Genomic DNA, 22,143 nt, shown 5'->3' with positions numbered 1-22,143 from the left:
CCTCACTTCTTCGTTCCATGAAAATCATTCGAAATATTTTTTCATTCGATGCACGTTTCGAGTTCAAGAATTGATTGTTTTTAAAATGAACGAAATATCACTCGAAATAATCTCTCGGATTATCGAATCGAATTATTATTTTGATAATCGAGATATCTCGATTACGCTCATCACTAACATTTGATCCATGATACTGCAGTGCGCGTCCGACCGGTTTATCGACATCACGTTACGTTGCAATGGGTACGTGAGCCTCGGAGAAGGACAAAAGTGTATCGCCGAGGCGGTCGAACCGCTCGGGCTTCATTGTCGACTCGGTTAGGCGTTGCGCTGCGCGTACGGTTTTAGTGTACGACGCGCGAACTGCGCAATCGACGGCGCGCACGTCGCGTAGACACTCGATACGGCGTAATATTGCAGACGATATCTAATCTCCGAACGGTGCGTGAAATGTTATTCTAATCGAATTTTCAACGGTACCTACGGGAGGTACCTGTGTTTCCTACGAACTGCAATGTTGTAACTTCGGGCCATCATTAATTCAATTGATCGGAACGAACGTCGAGCCGCGGACACTCTCGCGTTTTATACGGTAAGAACGATTGGTTCATTAAACGCGTGGAAAATCATTCGTTTTCAAACCCAACCCGTCGGTGACGTTTTTATCTTTCGTACGAAATCTCGCGCTCGTTCGATTTTTATGTAAAAATCAGAAATCCAATGCATGTGTTTCGAACGGAGGATTTTCGGAACATCCTAGAATAGGTTCAATTCCAAAGCAGTGACGAAAACAATTTTCATTAATAATCAATACACGCGATCGCTATTTTTACACCATTTACATGTTTCGATACACAATACTTAATAACACCGTTGAAGGCGTGCCTACGGTTCGTACACATGCACGTCCTGAGAAATTTTCCAAAACACGCGGTTCTTGTTGTATGTTAAAAGAAGATTCTAATTTATAATCTTAATATATTGCATAAAACATTTTTACTATTCTCACCTTCACTGTTATTAATGATTTCATTATTTCAGAATATAAAGTAATATTAAGACTTTTAAAACACGGCTTCTAAACATTATAAATTAAAATTGTTCATTAAACACTATGTAAGGTATAATAAATAAGAGAATAAACCTATATGCAACGTAAACAAATAACAGTTAAAAAAAAGCATTATTTTTATTATATCTACGATATCGTACATAAAATTTATCTTTTATTTCTTAGACCACGCATCTTAAAATTTCCGATGTCTATATCATATCGTATTGTGTAAAATCAAATGTGTTACAAATTACATTTAAAATTATTTATAAAAAAAAAAAATAGTTTTTATTTTGTATTAAAATTTAATGGAAATTAAAATTGATATTTAATATTATTTTAATTATTATAATATTATTATTATTATTATTATTATAATTATTTTTAAGATCTATTTTAAAAGCAATGAAATTATAACAATGTAGTTGTAAGTAGTTATATATACATATATGTATATTAAGATATAGTTCAATATAGTTGTTATATAGTTTAAAAATTATAAGTGCAATTTAATCATTCTTTTTATGTCCTGTTAGATATTGGAGATCATAACGTTTGCATTTTTAGATATAATTTTTCGTTTCAAGATTGGTAAATATTTTTAAAATGAATTACAGTAATTAAACGCGTGATATTGTTTTTAGGATTTACGCGCCGGAACATTTAATGCTATTATATAATGGCCAAATCTTACTTAATTATGTGGATTTTTATTTACCAACTACTCGCTGTGATCACTATCTCAAGAAGTACAAACATACTTGTATTCGCACCAATGCCGTTTAAAAGCCACTTCAGAGGATTTCAACCGTTATTCAAAGAACTCGCCGGCAGAGGATATAACCTTACCGTAGTGAGCTCGTTTCCGTTGAACAAACCAATGGAAAACTATACAGACATTACGATTGCAGTTGATAAAAACATTTATAAAGGTTGTTAACTAGAATATATGTATCAATTTTATCGTGTTATAGGAAATACGCATACATATTAATTTTAAAAGTTATACATATTTTTAAGTGATCGACCCAATGGAATTGGCCAAACATAATTTCTTGACGGTACTGCCTAGTCTTTGGACAATGTCTACCACCTTGGCTAAAAAAATTATTTCTCAACCGGACGTGCAATACTTCATTATGTCCGAAGAATTTGACTTTGACCTGGTGATGGTTTTTTCGTTTTACCAGGAATACTCGGTCGCACTTGGTCACAAGTACAACGCACCCGTCATTAATCTAGGCGTTTCGATGCTATGGACTTCCAACAGTAAATGGAACGGCGAGCCGTCCACATTTTCGTACATACTCGATCAGCGAACCGGGGCCACTGATCGAATGTCTTTCGTCGATCGGTTCAAAAACACAGTCATTGGGATGTACCAACTGTTTTTGGAAGACTACTATTATTTGTCAAAGCAAAAGGAGTTAATGGACAAATACTTTAAGTACAAAGGATATGAATCGAGACCTCCTCTCGAAGATATGTTAAAGAACGTGTCGGTGACACTTCTGAATGCACACCACAGTATTGGGGTGACGAGACCCTACTTACCCGGTACAGTCGAAATCGCAGGGCTTCACGTGAACGATCCAAGACCATTGACAGGAGTACGTACCTATATACATATATATAAATATATCGTAAGAATATAGTCAAATCAGACATTTTACTGAACGCCATGGTATTTAGGTATATATTCAGTCAAAAATGTATGTTACAATCTAAGCAAATCATAAAAAGGGCGAAACTTCTAGGTCGGATGATTTACTGAGTTAACAAAATTTCTGCAATGGTCTTTTAAACTTGAAGACAATCTATCATTGTCGTTGTAAAAATGGTTCTAGGTTAAAGAGTTCGGTAGATGACTTTTTATATATTTTTGTGAAAATTGAAAATTTCAAGTTCCTATAAACAATCTAAAATTCGTTAAAATATTTCAAAACTATGAAATGTCTTTAACTAAATAACTAATATCATTTGATGTAGATGTGGTTATAGGATTCAAATTTAAACGGGCATAAACGAATTTATAAATATGCTAATGAATAAATGTTAATGCTTAATCATAACATTTTTACTTTGAATATCAATACTCAAAAATGTATCAGTAGATTTTCTTTATTCTTTAATGTAAATATAAATTATATTCTTATTGTTTATTACAATATATATAAATGTTTATTTAAGAAATAAAGATTAATATTCCATTTTAAATTGCAATATTTTATTTTTCATTTTTCCAAGCACTTCTAAAACAGGAGTTGGATCTTTTAACAGTTTTTCGGTTTTATTTGTCTATAGATTATAAAGCTAGGTTAATTAATCTTAGGCTTTGCATTGCAGTTTCAATGTAAGTTTTAACACGCTGCCTAATAGAAAAATTACTTTCAGCACTAGCTGTGAATACAGGGATTACCATAGACAATTCAAATATTTTTCTCAAGTTGGTGAAGGCTTCACCTTAACTATGTATTTGTTAATGTACGTTAAACAATTTCGAAGCATTTAAAAACAGAGATTTCTCCATTTATCATTGATTTTTAACGATTCTACTAAGTCCAGGAGCGTCATTTGAGGTATGCAGGGTATGCCAGTGCAAATCTAAAATTTTCAAACACTGTATTTTGGCCTGAATCCAATTTTTCTGCGTCGTTAGGAATCCACAAAGAATCCTGTGATCCTGGTTTAAATTTTTCTATTATATATTATTACCTAATTTATAATAATCAATAATCAATTATAATTGTATATATTTTTCCACATATATTTTATTATGGTTACGAAAGTGATAATGATTTCTGTAGCATCTGTTTTCCTCAATCAGTCATCCCCCCAACCACAAACAGCTGGTCGACTGCATCACTGTTAGATATTCACCATGGTAAGCAAAGATAACCGAAATTAACTTTATAAATAGATTCAATATTAGCATTATGCACAAAGTATACTCTGTGGCTTTATTGTACCATGTAATAATGTGCTCTATGATATTATGATTAATAAAATTAGGACAACCAATAATAATCAAATTATCAAATCAAAAATAAAATTTTTTATCTATACAGTATACATTATTATTTAGTGATTTAGTTAGTAGTGTGAATTTTTTTTGTGCTTTAACTTTTATGTGTGCCACGTGTAGCCGGGTACCTACAATGTAGGTTAGGTCATATGTCGAGTTTTCGTAAATTTTGATCATGAGTTTAAACGAAAAAGCGTTTTCGGGTTATATGTGTATATATATATAATAAAATATAATTGTTTAGTTTGATATTTCATAAATATTATTAGGTGCACAATATTATAAAGTTGTAACCTGATTTTTTTCAAATTAATAAGTCATTACATCCTAAGAAGTAAAACGCATCATGATTTAGCTATTTAATGCATTTGTGCATGATTTAATCAGTCATACAAACATGTTAAGTTTCAACTAAAAAATGTATTGTAATGCATATTTTGTTATTTTCAAAGTATATTTGGTTGTTAATTTAATTATTTTATTTTAATTTAAATTCTGGTATAATATATCTATATTGGCCTGCTGACATTTTCTTTTGCTTGCCTACTTTTTAGCATACCTTTCAAAAAGTTGAAATGACGCCCCTGACTAAGTCATTATTATTATATAGTTGACACATATCTGTTATGTCACTTATTAAATTTGAATTTAGAAATTCATTAGACTTTGGATTACATGCATGTATACTTTGTAGTATTTTATTATTTTCAGTGAATTTAAACATAATTTCATAGTCTATACAATCTAAAATGTTGAAAAAATATTTCATTGATTTTTGTTTAACGCTATAAATACAAATACTAAATAAAATACTAATATGTGATGTATTGACAGTCGCGCGTATTCTTAGTAACAAAAACAATTAGGTGCGTTAGAGATATGCAGAATATTTATTTATCATACATATCTATCCTATGCATTGCATCGATACTACAGAACGTGAGTGGTATCATATCATAATGATAATATACCCAATTCGTATTGTTTAATAATTTTATAGTAGTTTTGTTACTGGCAGCTGCCCACCCTGTCTGTACGCTAGCAACTACCATTGGTTTAATACAAATTTGTTGAAATATCCGATGTATCCGAATGTTTTTAAACGTAAATCTGTGGCGTTCATTTCAAAGAAAATTTATATAATTTTAAAATCACGAAATTTATAAATGCGTGGCATACAATAAGATTTATGACTATGTATGATATATAACCTTTTATAGCCCTTAAAAGTTAAATACTGAAGTATGCTCTAAAAATTGATGACTGTAAAATATGCAAATATACGTAAAATAAAATTTAGGATTTAGATTCTTTACATCATGAATAGTATTTCTGTTTGATTCTGTTATTTTATTAATCTTTCAAACAAAATATGCAAATTTTAAAAGTTTTAATTATAAGAATATTCATATTTTTATTATTTACCTATTTCCTAATTGGTATTTAGTTTAATGACACTTGGTCAGAGGTTCCCAACCAGGGTGCCGCAGCACCCTAGGGTACCGCAAATATATTTGAAATATATATTTATTTTTAAACGCCTTCATGAAAAATATAGCACTATGAGTAATAAAACAGACTATACTCTATGTCTATAATATAAAACCTATAATGTATAATTAAATAGGTATATACAATATAATTTAATGAATTAATTATTAATACATATAATTTTTACATAGTAATTTTGAGATGTTTAATCTATTTTAATTTTCATACTGGTTCGATTGATATCGATTTGATGTGAACTGTTATAAAGTTATTTACGGTGAAATACTTGTGACTTTATCTTATCTTTATTGTTTATTAATGTTAAATAAAACTGAAATTATAAAATAGAAATTTAAATATACGATATATTAGTATTGCGTATTCAGTATAAACTATAGAGTATAGGGCATAGGCTATAGGGTGCCTCCAAATTTTTAGAAAATAATAAAGGGTGCCGTGAGTTAAAAAGGTCGGGAACCTCTGCTCTGGGTGGTTAGTGATATCAGTAATAGTATTCTGTAGTAAAATTATACAAAAATTAGTTATACATATACATATATATATATATATATATATATATATATATATATAATCTGCAGTGACGTTATCACGTCTTTTAGTGTTCTCGTCGTTTATGTATTTACTTTATACGCAGAAATTTTTGGAGTTTGTCGAATCTGCCAAATACGGAGTGATTTATTTTAGTTTCGGTACCATTGTGGATCCATCTAAATTACCGAATTCAACGATAGAAATTTTTGTAAATGTTATAAAAAAACTTAAGCAAAAAGTCATGTGGAAATGGGATTCGAAAAATCTTCCACAGTTGCCGGATCATGTTATGGTGAGCGAATGGTTTCCACAATCTGATATTTTAGGTACGTATATCTATATTTAATTTAGATATATATGTAGGTCATGGGCTATTTTATGAGAAATTAGTTATTTTGAGAAAAGGCGTTTTTAAAATAATATAACCAATTCGAAAGATTTTATTTTTCTTCGGTTTGTCGGATAATTTTCAAAAATAAAAATTGTGGTTTTCACTGTTTTGTATAATTTGATATTGTATTACATGAAGATATTTCATGGAGGGGTGATTAAAAAAAATGTAAATTTACTTACTTTTTTCATATTATAATTTTATAACTTATATATAAATTTTATAATAAGGGTTTAAATCCTTTGTAAAAATGTTTGACTTAAAAAACATATTATTCGTCATTCATGAACCTATGTAAAATAAATATTCCTATAAAACCACACGTCAATCAAGAAAAAATATTTTAATGAAATGTAATTGACTTATTATCTATTAAATATAAAATGTTTATATATATATATATATTAAATATGTACAAAAATATCTAAATCCTTCGTGTGATTAAATACTTTGTTTAAATGTATTTTTACAACACTTCTATATCTAATACATGTAAAATCGTTTACGTATTTAATATGTCAAAAGGTCACCCAAACGTCCGTCTGTTCATTACACATGGAGGGATACACAGCCTCGAAGAAGCTACTTACAACGCGGTACCGATTGTCGGCATTCCTTTTTTTGGTGACCAGCATATGAACATGCGACTAGTCGAACAAAATGGCTTTGGTAAGATGGTCGATCATATCGATTTGAACGAAAACTTATTGCTATCAGCGATTAACGAAGTCCTCGCAAATCGAAAGTAAATATTATATACACGAAATACTGAAAGACATATATTTAATGACCTGTTTAGCTGATATTATAATAACTATTCGGTTATAAATTCGTGATTATGTCGTTTATATAGGTATAAAGAAAATACGAAATTACGATGTGAAATTTTCAAAGATAATCAAATGAAATCAATGGATCGGGCCTTATACTGGGTGGAATACGTAATTCGCCATAACGGAGCTGATCATCTTAAGCAAAGCAGGAATATTCCGCAAAGTTTCATCCAATATTTCTTAATAGATGTTTGTTTGGTTATTATAACGATGATAATCATAAGTGTATTTTTAATTGTGAAGACAACAAAGTACATAGTCAAGATTAAAAAAAGTAAAAATATTAAAAAAAGAAAAAATTAAAATTCTAACACTTCTTGGGTATTACTCGTTACTATAGGTTTAATTAAAATACTTACTTTAAAAAAATTAATTTGCATTATTCACTATAATATTGTTTTATCAGTTATATACGAGTATACATATATGTGTATTATATTTTTAATAAACTCTTCAATAGGTTTTTATTTTGTATATTATAGCATAATTTTCAATTCTCCTTAAATTATTTTCTAAACTCATAAATAAAAAATTTTTTCCCTTTTGTGAAAAAATCATTTGCAATGAACAACATGGTTTTCGACCAAAACGCTCGTCCATAACCAATTTATGTATTTTTAAACAAACATTTCTAAACACTTTTAATGAAAAAGCCCAATTAGACGTTATATACACAGATTTTGAAAAAGCGTTTGACAGAGTTGATCACAAATTATTAATAAATAAATTAGAATCAATTGGAATTAATAACCCACTGCTCTCATGGATAAACTCGTTTTTAATAAATCGCACTCAAATTGTAAGATATGAAAATTATTTCTCAGATATAATTAAGGTCTTATCTGGTCTTCTTCAAGGGGATCATTTATCTCCATTAATATTTTCTTTATTTATCAATGATATTGTAAAGGTTTCAAAACATTCAAAATGCCTATTACTTGCGGATGACACGAAACTTTTCAAAAAAATAGTCTTTTGAAGATTCAAGAAACTTTCAAATTGATTTGGATAATTTTTATTTATGGTACAAAAATAACGGTATGTCTCTTACTATTGATAAATACTATAAGTTCTACTATATCTTTCTCCCTAAAAAAAACAACTTTAAATTTTAATTATTCTATAAATAAACTATGTTCAACTAATAAAAACACCATAAAAGATTTATGTGTTTTGTTTCATTCAAAACTATCTTTTGATAAGCATGTAGATTACATTCGTAATAAATCTTTTATGAAATTAGGCTTTTTAAAACGTATGTGCATAGACTTTCATGATCATTCTGCCTTAAAAACTTTATACTTTTCATTAGTTCGGTCACAAATAGAATATGCCTAATTAATTTGGTATACAGATAATATCGGTTATAATACGAGCCTTTCCTCAGTACAAAATAATTTTTTAAGATATCTATCTTTTAAATGTAATGTTGACCGAATTCTCCATTCGGGTTATGATCAAATTGGTGATTTTTTTTAAATTGTTTCGTTAAAAAATAGATATCTCACTTTAAATCTAAATTTTTTGAATAAATTATTGCATAATGTGATTGATTGCCCTGAGCTTCTTTATCAATTAAATTTTAAAATAAACCCAATAAACTCTAGAAGGAAAGTTTTATTTGGTATATCACATTTTATTTGGTAAATACAAATCCTAAGTATATGTTACATTGTCCTGCAAACATTTTAATGTCTGCAGGAAATTCTAATTTAGCTTTTGATTTGTTTCATTAAATCATTCTTGTCTTTCTTTTTATTTGATATTTATTTTACTTTTCATTATTTCCTTATAATATAAAATAATCACCATGATCAATTACCCATCAAATACAATTACTTATCCATTCTTCATTTGTCATTACTTATTATTATTATTATTTATATCATAACTAAATACTTACCTAAATATGTTATATTTTTCTATAAATTATCTATATATTCTTAAATTGTTTTGTTTTGAAATATATTCATTAGGGTGGTCCTTATTTTTAAATATTTAAATTTTTGTGACCGATCCCCCTAATTAGGTGCCAATGTGTATAAAAATGACGCATACAAAATTTGAGCATAATCGGATAAGTTTAACCCGTGCCCCAAAGCTCTCAAAAGTTGCACGTTGTTAATATTTTTAAAAATTGAGTAATTTATAAAATTAACGAAAAATTAAATAATAAATACATATTTTGTAAGAAAAAACAAATCTTAATTTTATAAACAATTTATAATAATTAATACATTTTTAATAAATGGCTACCAATATTTTATTTTCTTGCATATATTATAATTTTTCCATAAGAGTGCTTTTGTTTGAATTTGAATACTGTTGCCTGTATTCCGTGACAACTTGAAGAATATACTGCTTCTGTTCTTCATTTTTTGGACCAATTTTGTTAAAATCTTCAATCAATTTAACAGCTCGTTCAGCCGTATCATTTACAATTTTTAATTTGCTGATAATTTCTTTACCCCGTTTGTATTCTAAATTGTTCTCCCAAGTTGATGGCGATGTTTCAATAAAGTTATAATTTATATTGAACCTTTTAAAAAAATTTAAAGTTTTATCTGAAATAAATGATTCAATCGTATTATTTATAAAACTTGGTATTTCATTTAATTTTACATATAATCGTTTTTCTACATTAATTGAGTCTCCATCTACATTATTATCTTATTTTAAAGCTTGAACCATTTTAATTTTTGTATCGTCAGAAATTTCATTATCGAAAAATGCAAATCCAACTGACTCTGGAGACAAATACCATAGATGATTGATAAATTTTTTTAGTGTAACTTCAGATAAATTTTCATCTATTGTTTTATAATCATAAAGATCACGCAAAAATTGTAAGTCTTGGCGTGGTGCAACACAAGCATTTGGTGCATTAAACCACGCTTTAACATAGCAAAGAACAATAAAAATACAAATATCACGAACTGAATTGTATTCTCTTTTGTTTAATTTATATTTTTGACGGAGTATAAATATTTTTAAACAATAAATTGCCTTCGACATCCAGCGAGCATGATGAATTGCTCCTGGAACTCGAAAAAAGATATGACGAGCAGGAGTACCATTTAAAAAGATAACAGTTAGTTCAAGAAATTCTCGGTAATCTTCCCTACATTGAATTTTAGTTAATTCAGACATGCAAAATTTTAAAATACATTCAGTCGAATTATTTAAATGTTGACTAACTTTAGTGTCTTGAAGTCCAGGTTTGAAGTTGTTGAGATTAAGTTTTGGCCACGCTAGTTGAAACCGTTGAAATAAAGGAACATTTGGTCCAAATGTTGAACCGAATTTATGATCAAAAACACTTCTCAAAATTATCTCATAAATGTGATGACGACAGGGTAAATATAATAAACTTCTTTCCAACCATTGTTCAAGTAATATACATGTACCGCCGATTCGACCTAAAGTATAAACATTTAAATGCTTGAATTATTACAAATAAATATAAAAATTATATAAAAATAAATATTTTATTATAAAATTGTATGTTTTTATTCTAACTAACCCGTGTTTGTCGCAGTCATATCAAAACATATTGCTTTTACGTGATCCATTAATCCTCACTCAGATAAGTGTTGGTAAATAGCTTCTGCTTGAGCTTTTGAAGTGCCTTGTAATAACTTAGGTACACCTAATAGTTGTTCACTGTCATTATTAGTTATAACAATTGGCAATCTATCAACAGTTTGTTTTCCAGTTAAATCAATGAGCAATTTACCATCCCAGTGTAAGACTATTGCATTTAATTCAGATGTTGAAAACTTTTTACGAATATTGTTTGCTAAAACCATACGCGATTGCTCGCGATATCGTTTTATGGAAGATCTGTTCACAACTAAATCACTAACTTCAACTTTAAGTGCTTCTGCTACTGCAATTATTATGTGAACTGCATCTCTGTCACTAATTTTACAACGGTCAAGGGCTGAAGATAATTTTGCTGTCATGATTTCTTTTCTACCTCGTGTTTTATTAGTGACGGTGAGTTGAGTTTGTGAAGTATCTATTATATTAGATTTATATTCTGTAGAAGATACTGGTAAACAGTCAATTTCACTAGTACTTGCAACTTCGTCGGAAAAATCGTCATCACTGAAATCAATAGATTCTACAAAATAAAGTAAAAAAAAAAAAAATGATTTAATAATTTATTAAAAATAAAGGTATGATTAAAGAAAATAACGAACTTACGTTTATTAAAAGTAGCAGCACATTGTTCATAATGACGTTTTTTTCTAGCATTTAGTTTCTCTTGTCTTTCTTCTTTATCTTTAACATTTCTCATAAATGCATAATCTACACCAGATAAATAACCAGGCCTTCCCTTTTGGCGTTGTAAAGTCAAAAAAATTTTATCATCCTCCAAACTTATCATCTGCATAGAATTGGCATGAGCTATATCAAATAAATCTTCTAATTGATCTTTAAACTGTTTTTCCTTATTTATTTGGTTTTCATTTTTTCTTGTTGCATGTTTCTGTAAATTTCTCCATTCATTTTACATTTTTTCTAATTTTTCAATACAACGTTGAAAATCTCTAGTTGGTATTCGCGCTTTTTCCCAAAATATCATTTTTTCTTTTAAAACTAAAGAGGAACTCTGTCTCAAATTAAGCTTCACTTTTCTAAGATTATAAAATAAAACCTTTAACACTTGCATATTGGATGGTAACTTACTGCCTATAATTTGATTTGCATCGTCTCCGATTAAATATATTTTCGTCTGAACACGAAGTTCGTATAGTAGTGACATTATAATATCTATTTTATAAATGAACTATGCAGTAACAACACCAGTGACTTTGCAATAACTAATGATAAATACGAATATTCATGGTCGTCACAATTATGATTCACATAATCACATTAGATATCAAAAGGCATTAAGATAAAAACGGACTATGTACGATTATAATATGAACTGTATCGGTGAGGTATTTTTATATTTACAGTCATGTCTACGGTTTATTATGTTAGTAACTTTAAGGGCTTTGGGGCACGGGTTAAAATTATCCGATTATATTCAAATTTTGTATTCTTCAATTTTATACATATTGGAACCTTTTTGGAGGCATCGATTATAAATAATAATAATAATAAAAAAATCCCTATAAATAAGAACCACCCTAATATTCATACTTACAACTTTACACTCACTATATTATGTTAAAATATTTGTAATTGGAATTTTATTCGGTAATAAAGAATTATTATTATTATTATAATTAAGATTTTATTTATTTTTATCAAAATTGATATTTACATTTTAAACTACAACAATAATTTACTAAATTCATTATTAATTGAAAAAAAATTTTCTTTTAGTAAAACGCAGTTCCTTCCTTTTTTTCGTTACTTCTAAACTTCTTATTTAATAAAAGTATTAATTTGTACATTCTTTAAAATTTCTAGGAACTGATAAATATTATGACGTGTGTGTAAAACATTAAATTAAAATGGAAGTGAAATGATTCGCAAGAATTTGTGGTTTGCATTATCGTTGCATTAAATTTTGACCAAATTGTTGGTAGAAATCTCACTCCTTCATTAATATAATTATCAAAAACGTAGTCAATGAATTCTTGAATTCGTCTGTCGTTTGGTTGGATAGACATTAGATCATCGGTAAAACAATCTTCCACGTCCTCTGGGTGTAGAAATGATAAGCCAAATTTTTCTTTAAGATATTTACTAAATTCATAGTCACTTTTACATTTATTTGATAATCCTAAACTTTGAATTTCCCGCCATCAGCTATGTCCTAAATGGAATCTACACCCTTTAATATTTGTTTCCGGTCATACTGTTAAAATAGAATTATTAATAGCTTCTTCAAGATCTACATAAATTGTTTGAGGTAAAAATTTCAAATTAAGTTTTTCGCATTCATTACATAATATCCAAAAAGTTTGAGTATAAATGTATTTTTGTTATTTGGGAGTAGACAAAGAATAAGAGGCAGGGGTGGACTGGCACGGGTGGAGATATACGCCTGGGCCGGTAGGATTATGAATAATTTGGGCTACTACTATCATCTATTTACATCATAAGCAAATATTGTTAGTTTTTTGTGATGAAAAGTCGTATCTTAGACAAAGACAATACAATCATTATTTGGTATTATTGTAATTCAAACGCAACAGAAATTATTGTAAGAATATATGTAGAAGATAAATATATATATAAAATGTAAACAATGTTGACTTATGGTTAAAATTACATTAGAAAATAGTATCCAAGATTAAAATTATGTTTATAACGATATGTTTATCAGCAGGCAGCGGCTTTGTATTACAAATAATACGAAATTATCAGATATTACCGATAACACTATTGTCATTACACGGATGCTCGAAAAGTTCATAAGAGAAAACCACTTGTCTTTTTTTATTACTAATATCCCAATCATAGACATATTAATATGTCTATGATCCCAATAGTAATATATACACAGATACTTTTCATTTACTTTTGAATTTAATTAAATTGTATTAATATTATTGTATAATATTTTTATTACACTATATAAACTTTCCAATACCATTATATAAAAATATTATATTAATTATAGAATTTTAAAAAAATGTGGTCCTGTGATCTAAATAGATCATAGACAGTCCTAAGTCTGTTAAAATGGGAAGGAAAATGTTAGTATAATGTAGTATTTAACAAAAAATATTCAACAACTAGTGTATAACTAAAATAATTCAGGACCCAACTAGTGTAGTAATTTTAAATTCGGGACCCAATTCGGATGCAGTCATATCTCCTTGGATCTTTACATCTCTCTCCATCTTCCCTCGCACTTCACTACTTTTGATATCAGCCTGTAGGGTTATTCTAAACCTCTTAATTTCTTGTTATTCTTCATTCATATCCTTATTTATCAAATTTATCCTTAGTGTCGATTTCCTTATTTCATTTTTGTTTTTTATGAATATATGATTAACGTACTCCTAATTATAGTTATGTAATTTATATCAATCCCATGTATAACAGTTTTTCTATAGTGTTGTAAAATAAGTTAAAAATCGTGTTTGATTTTGTCACATAAATTAATATAGGCTTATATAATATTATACTATTTTTTGTTCAAGATAGTCGATAGATCTTGTAATAGTGAATTGTATAGTCACACTACTATAGTATAAGCTAGTTATGTGTCATTATTTTTCTGAAACTAAAAATACTAATTATATATTATTTCACATAATATTGTTAAAATATTGAATATTGATTTGATGTCAGGCTAGTAAATGGTATTGAAGACTTAATTTTTTAACATCTAATTTTATTTAGTCATTAGTCGAATATCAATACATAAGGTGAGCTCTAAAAAGGGACTAATGACTACAAGGCTTTCATCAACCAAACCAGAATAAGTAATATAATTATTATTATATGTTTTATTATTTAAATGGATGTACATTTAACAGTTTTAATAATTGTTTATTTTTATTCATAATAAAAATTGGCAATTTTTTTATAAAAATACTATGACTGGCGGCCAATGTAACAAAAGAGAAATATTCTAATTTTTTTTTAATTTAAGTGTAATTGGTCATTTTTCAATGATACAATTATAAATAATTATTTAGTTTTATGAATTTTGTTTATACATATTATAAGTACATAAAAAAATAGTATGCAGGCATATTAATTCATTACATATGGTATAATAATATTTGAAAATAATTTCTTGAAGATAAAAAAAAATATTCTCTTTAAGTATTTTATCTTTTATTATAGAAACACAATAATGAGATATTTTCAATGAAATTGGTTTTAATATCTGTAACTATCAGGTTTATATGGACCTTCAACTGGTAGTCCTAGGTACTTGGCTTGGTCTTCAGTGAGCTTGGTTAACTTAACACCTAAATGATCTAAATGCAGAGCTGCTACTTCTTCATCTAATTTCTTAGGTAATACATAAACTTCATTTTTGTATTGGTCAGTTTTAGTAAATAATTCAATTTGAGCAAGTACTTGATTGGTGAACGAAGTGCTCATAACAAAAGAGGAATGTCCAGTAGCACAACCCAAATTGACTAGTCTTCCTTCAGCCAATAAAATAATGTGTTTACCATTAGGCAGAGTATATCGATCCACTTGGGGCTTAATATTGACTTTCTCAATAGCATTCTTTTCCAACCATGTCACTTCAATCTCGCAATCAAAATGACCAATGTTACAAACAATAGCATCATCTGGCATATTTGGGAAATGTTCACCAGTAATAATACCCTTGCAACCAGTGGTTGTTACATATATTTGTCCCTTAGAACAGACTTCTTCCATAGTGGTTACTTCAAAACCCGCTATAGACGCTTGAAGTGCGTTAATAGGGTCAATTTCTGTGACAATAACACGGCCACCAAAAGCTTGTAATGACATAGCACATCCTTTGCCAACATCACCAAATCCAGCAACAACACATACTTTTCCAGCAATCATAATATCTGTTGCACGTTTTATACCATCGATAAGAGATTCACGGCAACCATACAAGTTATCAAATTTACTTTTGGTCACTGAATCATTGACATTGATGGCAGGCATCTTTAACAAACCTAATTTTTTCATTTTGTATAGGTTATGTACACCAGTGGTTGTCTCTTCAGATACTCCTTTGATTCCATCCAAAAACTGAGGGTATTTTTCATGAACCAAAGTGGTCAAATCTCCACCATCATCTAAAATCATGTTTAAGGGTTTTCCATCAGCAAAAACCAAAGTCTGTTCAATGCACCATGAATATTCTTCTTCAGTTTCACCTTTCCAAGCGAATACAGGTACTCCAGCTTTTGCAATAGCTGCAGCAGCATGATCTTGAGTACTGAAAATATTACAACTAGACCACTGTACTTCAGCACCTAATTCAACTAAAGTTTCAATGAGAACAGCCGTTTGGATAGTCATATGAAGACAACCAGCAATACGAGCTCCTTTAAGAATTTTGAGAGGACCATATTTTCTTCGTAAAGCCATTAAACCAGGCATTTCTCTTTCAGCTAAAACAATTTCCTTGCGGCCCCATTCAGCAAGTGATAAGTCTGCAACCTTGAACTTTTGTGTGAGCCCGTTTTCCATCTTTCTTTTTTTTATAGGATCTATTTTGAATGTTTATAGACCTAAAACATTTTAAAAATTAGATATAAATTGCATTTTTTACATTTTTTTTAAGACATATTTATCAATAACTGGAATAAAAAAACAAAATTAAATTTTGTTTCAAGAATTTTACACTTCTATTAAGTGAGAATAATTTTGTACGAGAATAATATTTTTTTTTTTTAAGACAGTCATCACCGCCCAAAGAGTAAAACTGCTGGAGAATAAATTTGAACCAGCGAATGCGTATTGAGATATAGCCACCGTATCATCTTTGACAGCTAGATATTATTAAAAATTAATATGTTTTATCTTAATTATTATGTTTATCTGTACTATTACATAGGTAAGTATTTCACACACACACATAATCGTATATATAAAAAAATAAAAATAAATAAAAATGATATTTAACAATGACAAGTTAAATATGTTAAAAAATTGTTGTTTGTAATTTTGGTATTTTACTCATAATTATGATTTCTTATTTATCAAAATCTATTAGGAAATATTTAATTTTATATTCAAATTAAATAAAATGGTTTATTGATTAAACATCACGTTTAAGGTTGCCAACTTTTTTAATTTGAAAAACTGGACGTTTACTGAAAACCTTTTTCTTTTTTTGTCGTCATAAACTTAATTTATGAATATAAATAAATAAATATATATATATATATATATATAATTATATTATATAAATTTAATGTATATTAATTAAGTGGTATTTTGCTTTTTAAATTTGTATTTTTTTTTTTTCGGTTTTTGCCGCCTTTATGAGACTTCACGTCAAATGACAAATATGAACTAACGAGTGATAACTGTTTTTTTTTTTTAATTAGTCGTCATTGTAGGTAGGTATTAAAGTTTGTACTTGAATGATAAGAATTTAATTGTATCTTTTATCATTTTTATTACTACGATTATTTATTGATATATGTATAGAAGGTATATATTTATACACATATTTTATCTAAAAGTTAATATCTACTAGTCTCTATCGCATAAATACATCGAGGAACTTAGAAAAAACCAGGACATTTAATAGTTTGTGGCATCCAGTTGAAAGGTATGACTGTACACTGAACAGGACTCAGAAAATCTGAACTGTCCAGGCGAAAAGTGGACGGTTGGCAATCCTAAACACATTACAAAACTTAATTTTGGCTAACTCATTAATAATTTTTATTAATTTTTTTTTTAACAAATAATAAAAATAATTTAATGTTATTGATTAATTGTATTGCATTTGGTGATAGGCACTTCATATTATATCATATATTTGATTGACAGTATTGTGTTCATGATTTCATAAATTTTATTTTCATAAAAGATAATAATAGAACTAATGATAAGCAATAGTTTGGACACTTTGCCAGTTACATCTTTAATGTGGTTCCTACAACGCTTAAAAAGTTATTACTTAATCGATTAAATATTTAATTGATTATCTAGTTAAACATATATAAAAGATAATTATTTAAAAATACCAAATAAGCATGTTGAAGTATAGTAAGTAATTAAAAATGTAATTTATTAGTAGTATATAATAAAAATACAATTTGTTGTGATACTAAATAAAAAATGTTATACTTCTAATATTTCCTATGTATAGTTTAGTTATCTATCATCAAAAATAAAAGTGTTTACTTCCATGGTAATTATTTTTTTTAAAATAACGATTGCATTATATTTTATAAATAAAAGTTTAATGCAAATAAGAATATAGATAAAATCAAAATAAAGGTTAAACCTAAAATATAAATATACTAACACTTATTAAAGAATGCACACAAAAGAATACTTTCAGCAGTATCTCAGTTTTATAAATATTGTCCAATAAAGAACTTATGGTAGATAGTTGAAAACTGATTAAATCATACAACATAATAGATTATTTTAACAAAGAAAACTGGGATTTCCATGAAAATAGGACTCTTTACATTTTTTTTACAGAAATATTTACCAACTAATTTTAACCAGACACAACACAATTAAACTCTAGTTTTAAAATCAATATCATTGGAAATGGTTAAATAATATATAATATAATTATTAATTAATAAATATAATTTCGATGACTAAAGATGGAAACAGAAAATTCTGAACATAGATAGCTTTAGTTTCTTAATTTTTTATTATTTTATGATTGGCCAATCTAATTATGATTTTATGGTAATATATATTCTAATATTTTATAAATATGAAAAGAATACGTTTAAAAACTATAAGAAAGAAACATTTAAAAATACTAACTAATTTAATAGTTATTATTGATTATGAATGAACACTTGTAATTATAATAACATTTAAATATTAATCCAAGATTAATAAATGACAAAAATTAAAGGAATGAATATATTTACTATAGTCACTATTATATACTTCAAACTCTAGTAACTTAAATATTAACAACTCTAGAGCTGAGTAATTGTTTTTTTGAAATAAAAATAAAAGTACTGTATTTGCTTATTATACATATATTTACATCATTTTCAACCTATAAAATAATTTTTAATATAGACTAATTGTAGATAGCGCATTCAATGTTCATAAATCTAAGAATATAGTAGATAAGCCAAATAAATTACAAAACCAATTAGATTTAATATTACTCGTATTATTTATTTATTAAGTTTGATTATAAAATAATACTATTAAGATAGATCATTTTAAATCCGGATTATTAAATAGTTAAATAAAATGTGGAGATTAAATATAAAATAAAATGTATAATATTACATAAACAAATATTTTTTTTTACAATTATTGATCAATAATTTTCTATTGGTTTTGTTTCATTTAAAATTACAATAAAGTGATATTTATAGAATTGTATTTTTTACGTTTAAATATTTTTAGGTCTATAGAATAAAATACTTACACAGGTACTGATTAATCTACTTTCAGGTTATAAACTTAAATAATAATTAAAATATACTATACCAGATTTAGACAGACATAATTACAAATAAAGTGAATATGATGGTGAACCATATTTAAGCGCAAGTCAACTGTTAATAATTATAATTAATGCGACCCTATGTTACTTAATATTATCATTAACATGTTCATAATAATACTTTTTTCTTATGATTACTGTTTTAGAGAGCTAATAAAAACGCTGAGAACACTGTTGCACAATATTGCTCGTTTTCCAGCAAAGAACAACGAAGGTAACGCGAGCAGTTTCGTTTGCGTTCGAACAGATCATGAAACAAAATTTTCGTGCATCGCGCGGACAGATACTAAGTTAGGTCGTACAAACGGCACGCGTACACGAGGTAAAGTGAACAAAAATGTGAAACAGTAAAAAGAACAGTTGCGCTATCGGGGGTCACATCACGGACTGAATGCGATGCACGCCGTAATATTTTAGCGCTTAAAATACTACGGGCTATTTTCATTTTTATCGCCCAGGGCCGGTGTACTGCTCATGAGTTGCGTGTACGTACCGAATGCGTGTCCGGGGGTCGGAGACGAGTACGCACGATTAATAGTTAAAACAAAAACAATTTATGTATTCGTTGTACTCACACGTGTTGCGGACGGAAGAACGGTTGTCTGGCGGGCTGCTGTTGCGCGTGCACAGTTGTCGAGTGATTCGAAAGGGTTTTACGGATTCCGCGGTTGAAACGCGGTTTCGTCTAGCGGTGCCGGGACAAAGAATCGAAGTGAACACTCGTATCAGATAAGGGATGGCGTGACGATAACCAACTACGATTACTGGTACTACCACCACCGCGAGCGTTACAGTCGTAACCAAGTGTGTTGCTCCGCAGATGTCGGTACCATCACAACGCGAGTGCACCGGCATCATTGATAGCGCGCCGGCAATCGACGTCGATTCGAAACTGTTATCGTCCAAACGTTGTCGGATGTACGACGAGGGTTTATCCACAAATTTATCATATTCTTAGTTCGTTGTGCGTCTATCGAACTGTATAATCATAATTGCAGTTATATTACAAGACTGATCCGTTGTTGTATTAACACGGTCCGTAAATAAAAATGAATAATTCAAACATCGATATGTAAATCATGATATTCTATCTATTATTTTTATATAATTAGATAGGTGTAGCTTATCACGGACGACCATGAATTAAAATGTCACAATTCCTGCGGATTACTCATTATATCTCAGAATTAAGCACAAGGGCGGACTGGACGAGGAAGCAAAAGCCCAATTGTATCATAAGCCCTCGATAGTGTCAGATTAATAATAAAAATTAATCTAATTTTAATTTTTCTATTTTTATAAAACGTTGTGCAAAAAAGATAAATTGAGCACTGTCAACTAAAAATATTTATAAGCTGAAATGTGATAATAATAAGTCGTTGATTAACCCTCTCCCTCCTCGATAAGCTGTCCGCCTATGATTAAACATTACATTAAAATACAAAAAAAGTTTTTTATGATGTAATATTTCGTTTGGCTAGTCTGTTAGAGTATGTGACCCGACTAGTCTATTAAATTTTTAAACTTTTACTTTGGTTGTTAGTAGTGATTAGCGATTCTTGGAAATGAATATATATTTTGAAACGATTTAAATTGGAATGAAAAGAACGATAAAAAAAAGATCGGTTAACTTAATATGCGGGTTTTTTTTTTAATCAATTGATGGAATTATTTACAGTTTTGCCTGTGCTCTAGAAGAAAAGTAATTGAAAATGTGTACCTACCTAATAACTTTTAATTTGTATTACATAATCGGATCAACTAACAACAACGATTTGATTCACATAAAAGATAGGATTAACGTTCTATATTCACAAAAACGAATCAATTTTTTAATAGATCGGACTATGGAGATCGATTCAAAAAATCGATTCATCGCATGAAAAATATGGATTAAATTCGCCCATTATTAGTTGTTAGCCAAAAATTCGCATCTGACAGAAACTTAATGTCGAAAATCTTGTTTCATACTTTCTATTGAACCAACTGTTAATCAGCTGCTATTGCGAAACAACGAATTGCGTGATCACGCCACAATAGAATAAATTATGAACGTGTAGTCTATTGTTTATTTCTATTTCCTGGGATTTCGTATTCGTTTATACTTCGTAAAATAATACTAAATATTAATCGGAGTCTGGTTGATATCTAAGAACATTATTTTATTATATTCAACCTTAGAAATGCAAAATAATACTGTATGGCCAAGGGTTGATGATTAGAAATATGGATTACAAAAAATTAAGATATATGAAAAATATGTAAAAAAAATACACATAACAGTGTATTAATAAATTATTTTTGCTATATTATACTGAATAAATGAAAACACATATCTATAAATGAAAATAATATTTTGTAAATACTACATATCTACTATTTTGAGTATGAAAACATTATTATTATTTTTTTTTTTTTTTATGAAAAATTGTAATTACATTAAAAAGCATGGTACCTACTAGTTATTTTTATAAGCTAGCAATATTTTATTTTACTTTTTAAACAATTTTTCAGTTTTTTGGCTATTGTTGAAATTAACATAGTTACAGAAAAGTGTTTTTAGCGTTAAGGTAACGGTATTGTACATATCAATAGTTAATATCAATTGTATTGATTTAATTAAAGAGAAATTTTCGAATAAGAGGAAATTCATGTAATTTATTTTTTAAAAATTTATGGGAGGCAATTCAAGTTTTTTTTTCT

At 28.2% G+C, this 22,143-nt stretch overlaps 3 protein-coding genes across 4 annotated transcripts; 1 reads left to right on the top strand and 2 right to left on the bottom strand.

Annotated features, from left to right (window-relative positions):
- Positions 1 to 206: 206 nt before the first annotated feature.
- LOC112690087 (UDP-glucuronosyltransferase 2C1-like) lies at positions 207 to 7,719 on the top strand. 2 transcript variants are annotated; one of them, XM_025564005.1, is made up of 6 exons: positions 207 to 592; positions 1,699 to 1,986; positions 2,075 to 2,664; positions 6,226 to 6,448; positions 7,039 to 7,258; positions 7,367 to 7,719. In XM_025564005.1, exons 2-6 carry the CDS (start codon positions 1,734 to 1,736, stop codon positions 7,647 to 7,649), a joined length of 1,569 nt encoding a protein of 522 aa, XP_025419790.1. In that variant the 5' UTR covers positions 207 to 592; positions 1,699 to 1,733; the 3' UTR covers positions 7,650 to 7,719. The 2 variants fall into 2 exon arrangements, with proteins under 2 accessions (XP_025419790.1, XP_025419791.1); XM_025564006.1 differs by having other exon boundaries at positions 1,591 to 1,986.
- A 2,953-nt stretch (positions 7,720 to 10,672) lies between these two features.
- On the bottom strand, positions 10,673 to 12,558 carry LOC112690094. The gene is made up of 3 exons (XM_025564015.1): positions 11,556 to 12,558; positions 10,870 to 11,472; positions 10,673 to 10,765 (listed from the first exon to the last, which is right to left on the bottom strand). The coding sequence occupies exons 1-2, from the start codon at positions 11,743 to 11,745 to the stop codon at positions 10,925 to 10,927; spliced, it is 738 nt and encodes a 245-aa protein (XP_025419800.1). The 5' UTR covers positions 11,746 to 12,558; the 3' UTR covers positions 10,673 to 10,765; positions 10,870 to 10,924.
- A 2,524-nt stretch (positions 12,559 to 15,082) lies between these two features.
- On the bottom strand, positions 15,083 to 20,241 carry LOC112690093 (adenosylhomocysteinase). The gene is made up of 2 exons (XM_025564014.1): positions 20,016 to 20,241; positions 15,083 to 16,498 (listed from the first exon to the last, which is right to left on the bottom strand). The coding sequence occupies exon 2, from the start codon at positions 16,455 to 16,457 to the stop codon at positions 15,150 to 15,152; it is 1,308 nt and encodes a 435-aa protein (XP_025419799.1). The 5' UTR covers positions 16,458 to 16,498; positions 20,016 to 20,241; the 3' UTR covers positions 15,083 to 15,149.
- Between the last annotated feature and the right edge of the window lie 1,902 nt (positions 20,242 to 22,143).

The sequence above is a fragment of the Sipha flava genome, unplaced genomic scaffold (assembly GCF_003268045.1).
Source record: "Sipha flava isolate LNK unplaced genomic scaffold, YSA_version1 48_pilon_pilon, whole genome shotgun sequence".
NCBI classification, from domain to species: domain Eukaryota; kingdom Metazoa; phylum Arthropoda; class Insecta; order Hemiptera; family Aphididae; genus Sipha; species Sipha flava.
Note: the sequence above shows the minus strand (reverse complement) of the source record. Positions and strands in the feature narration are given on the sequence as shown.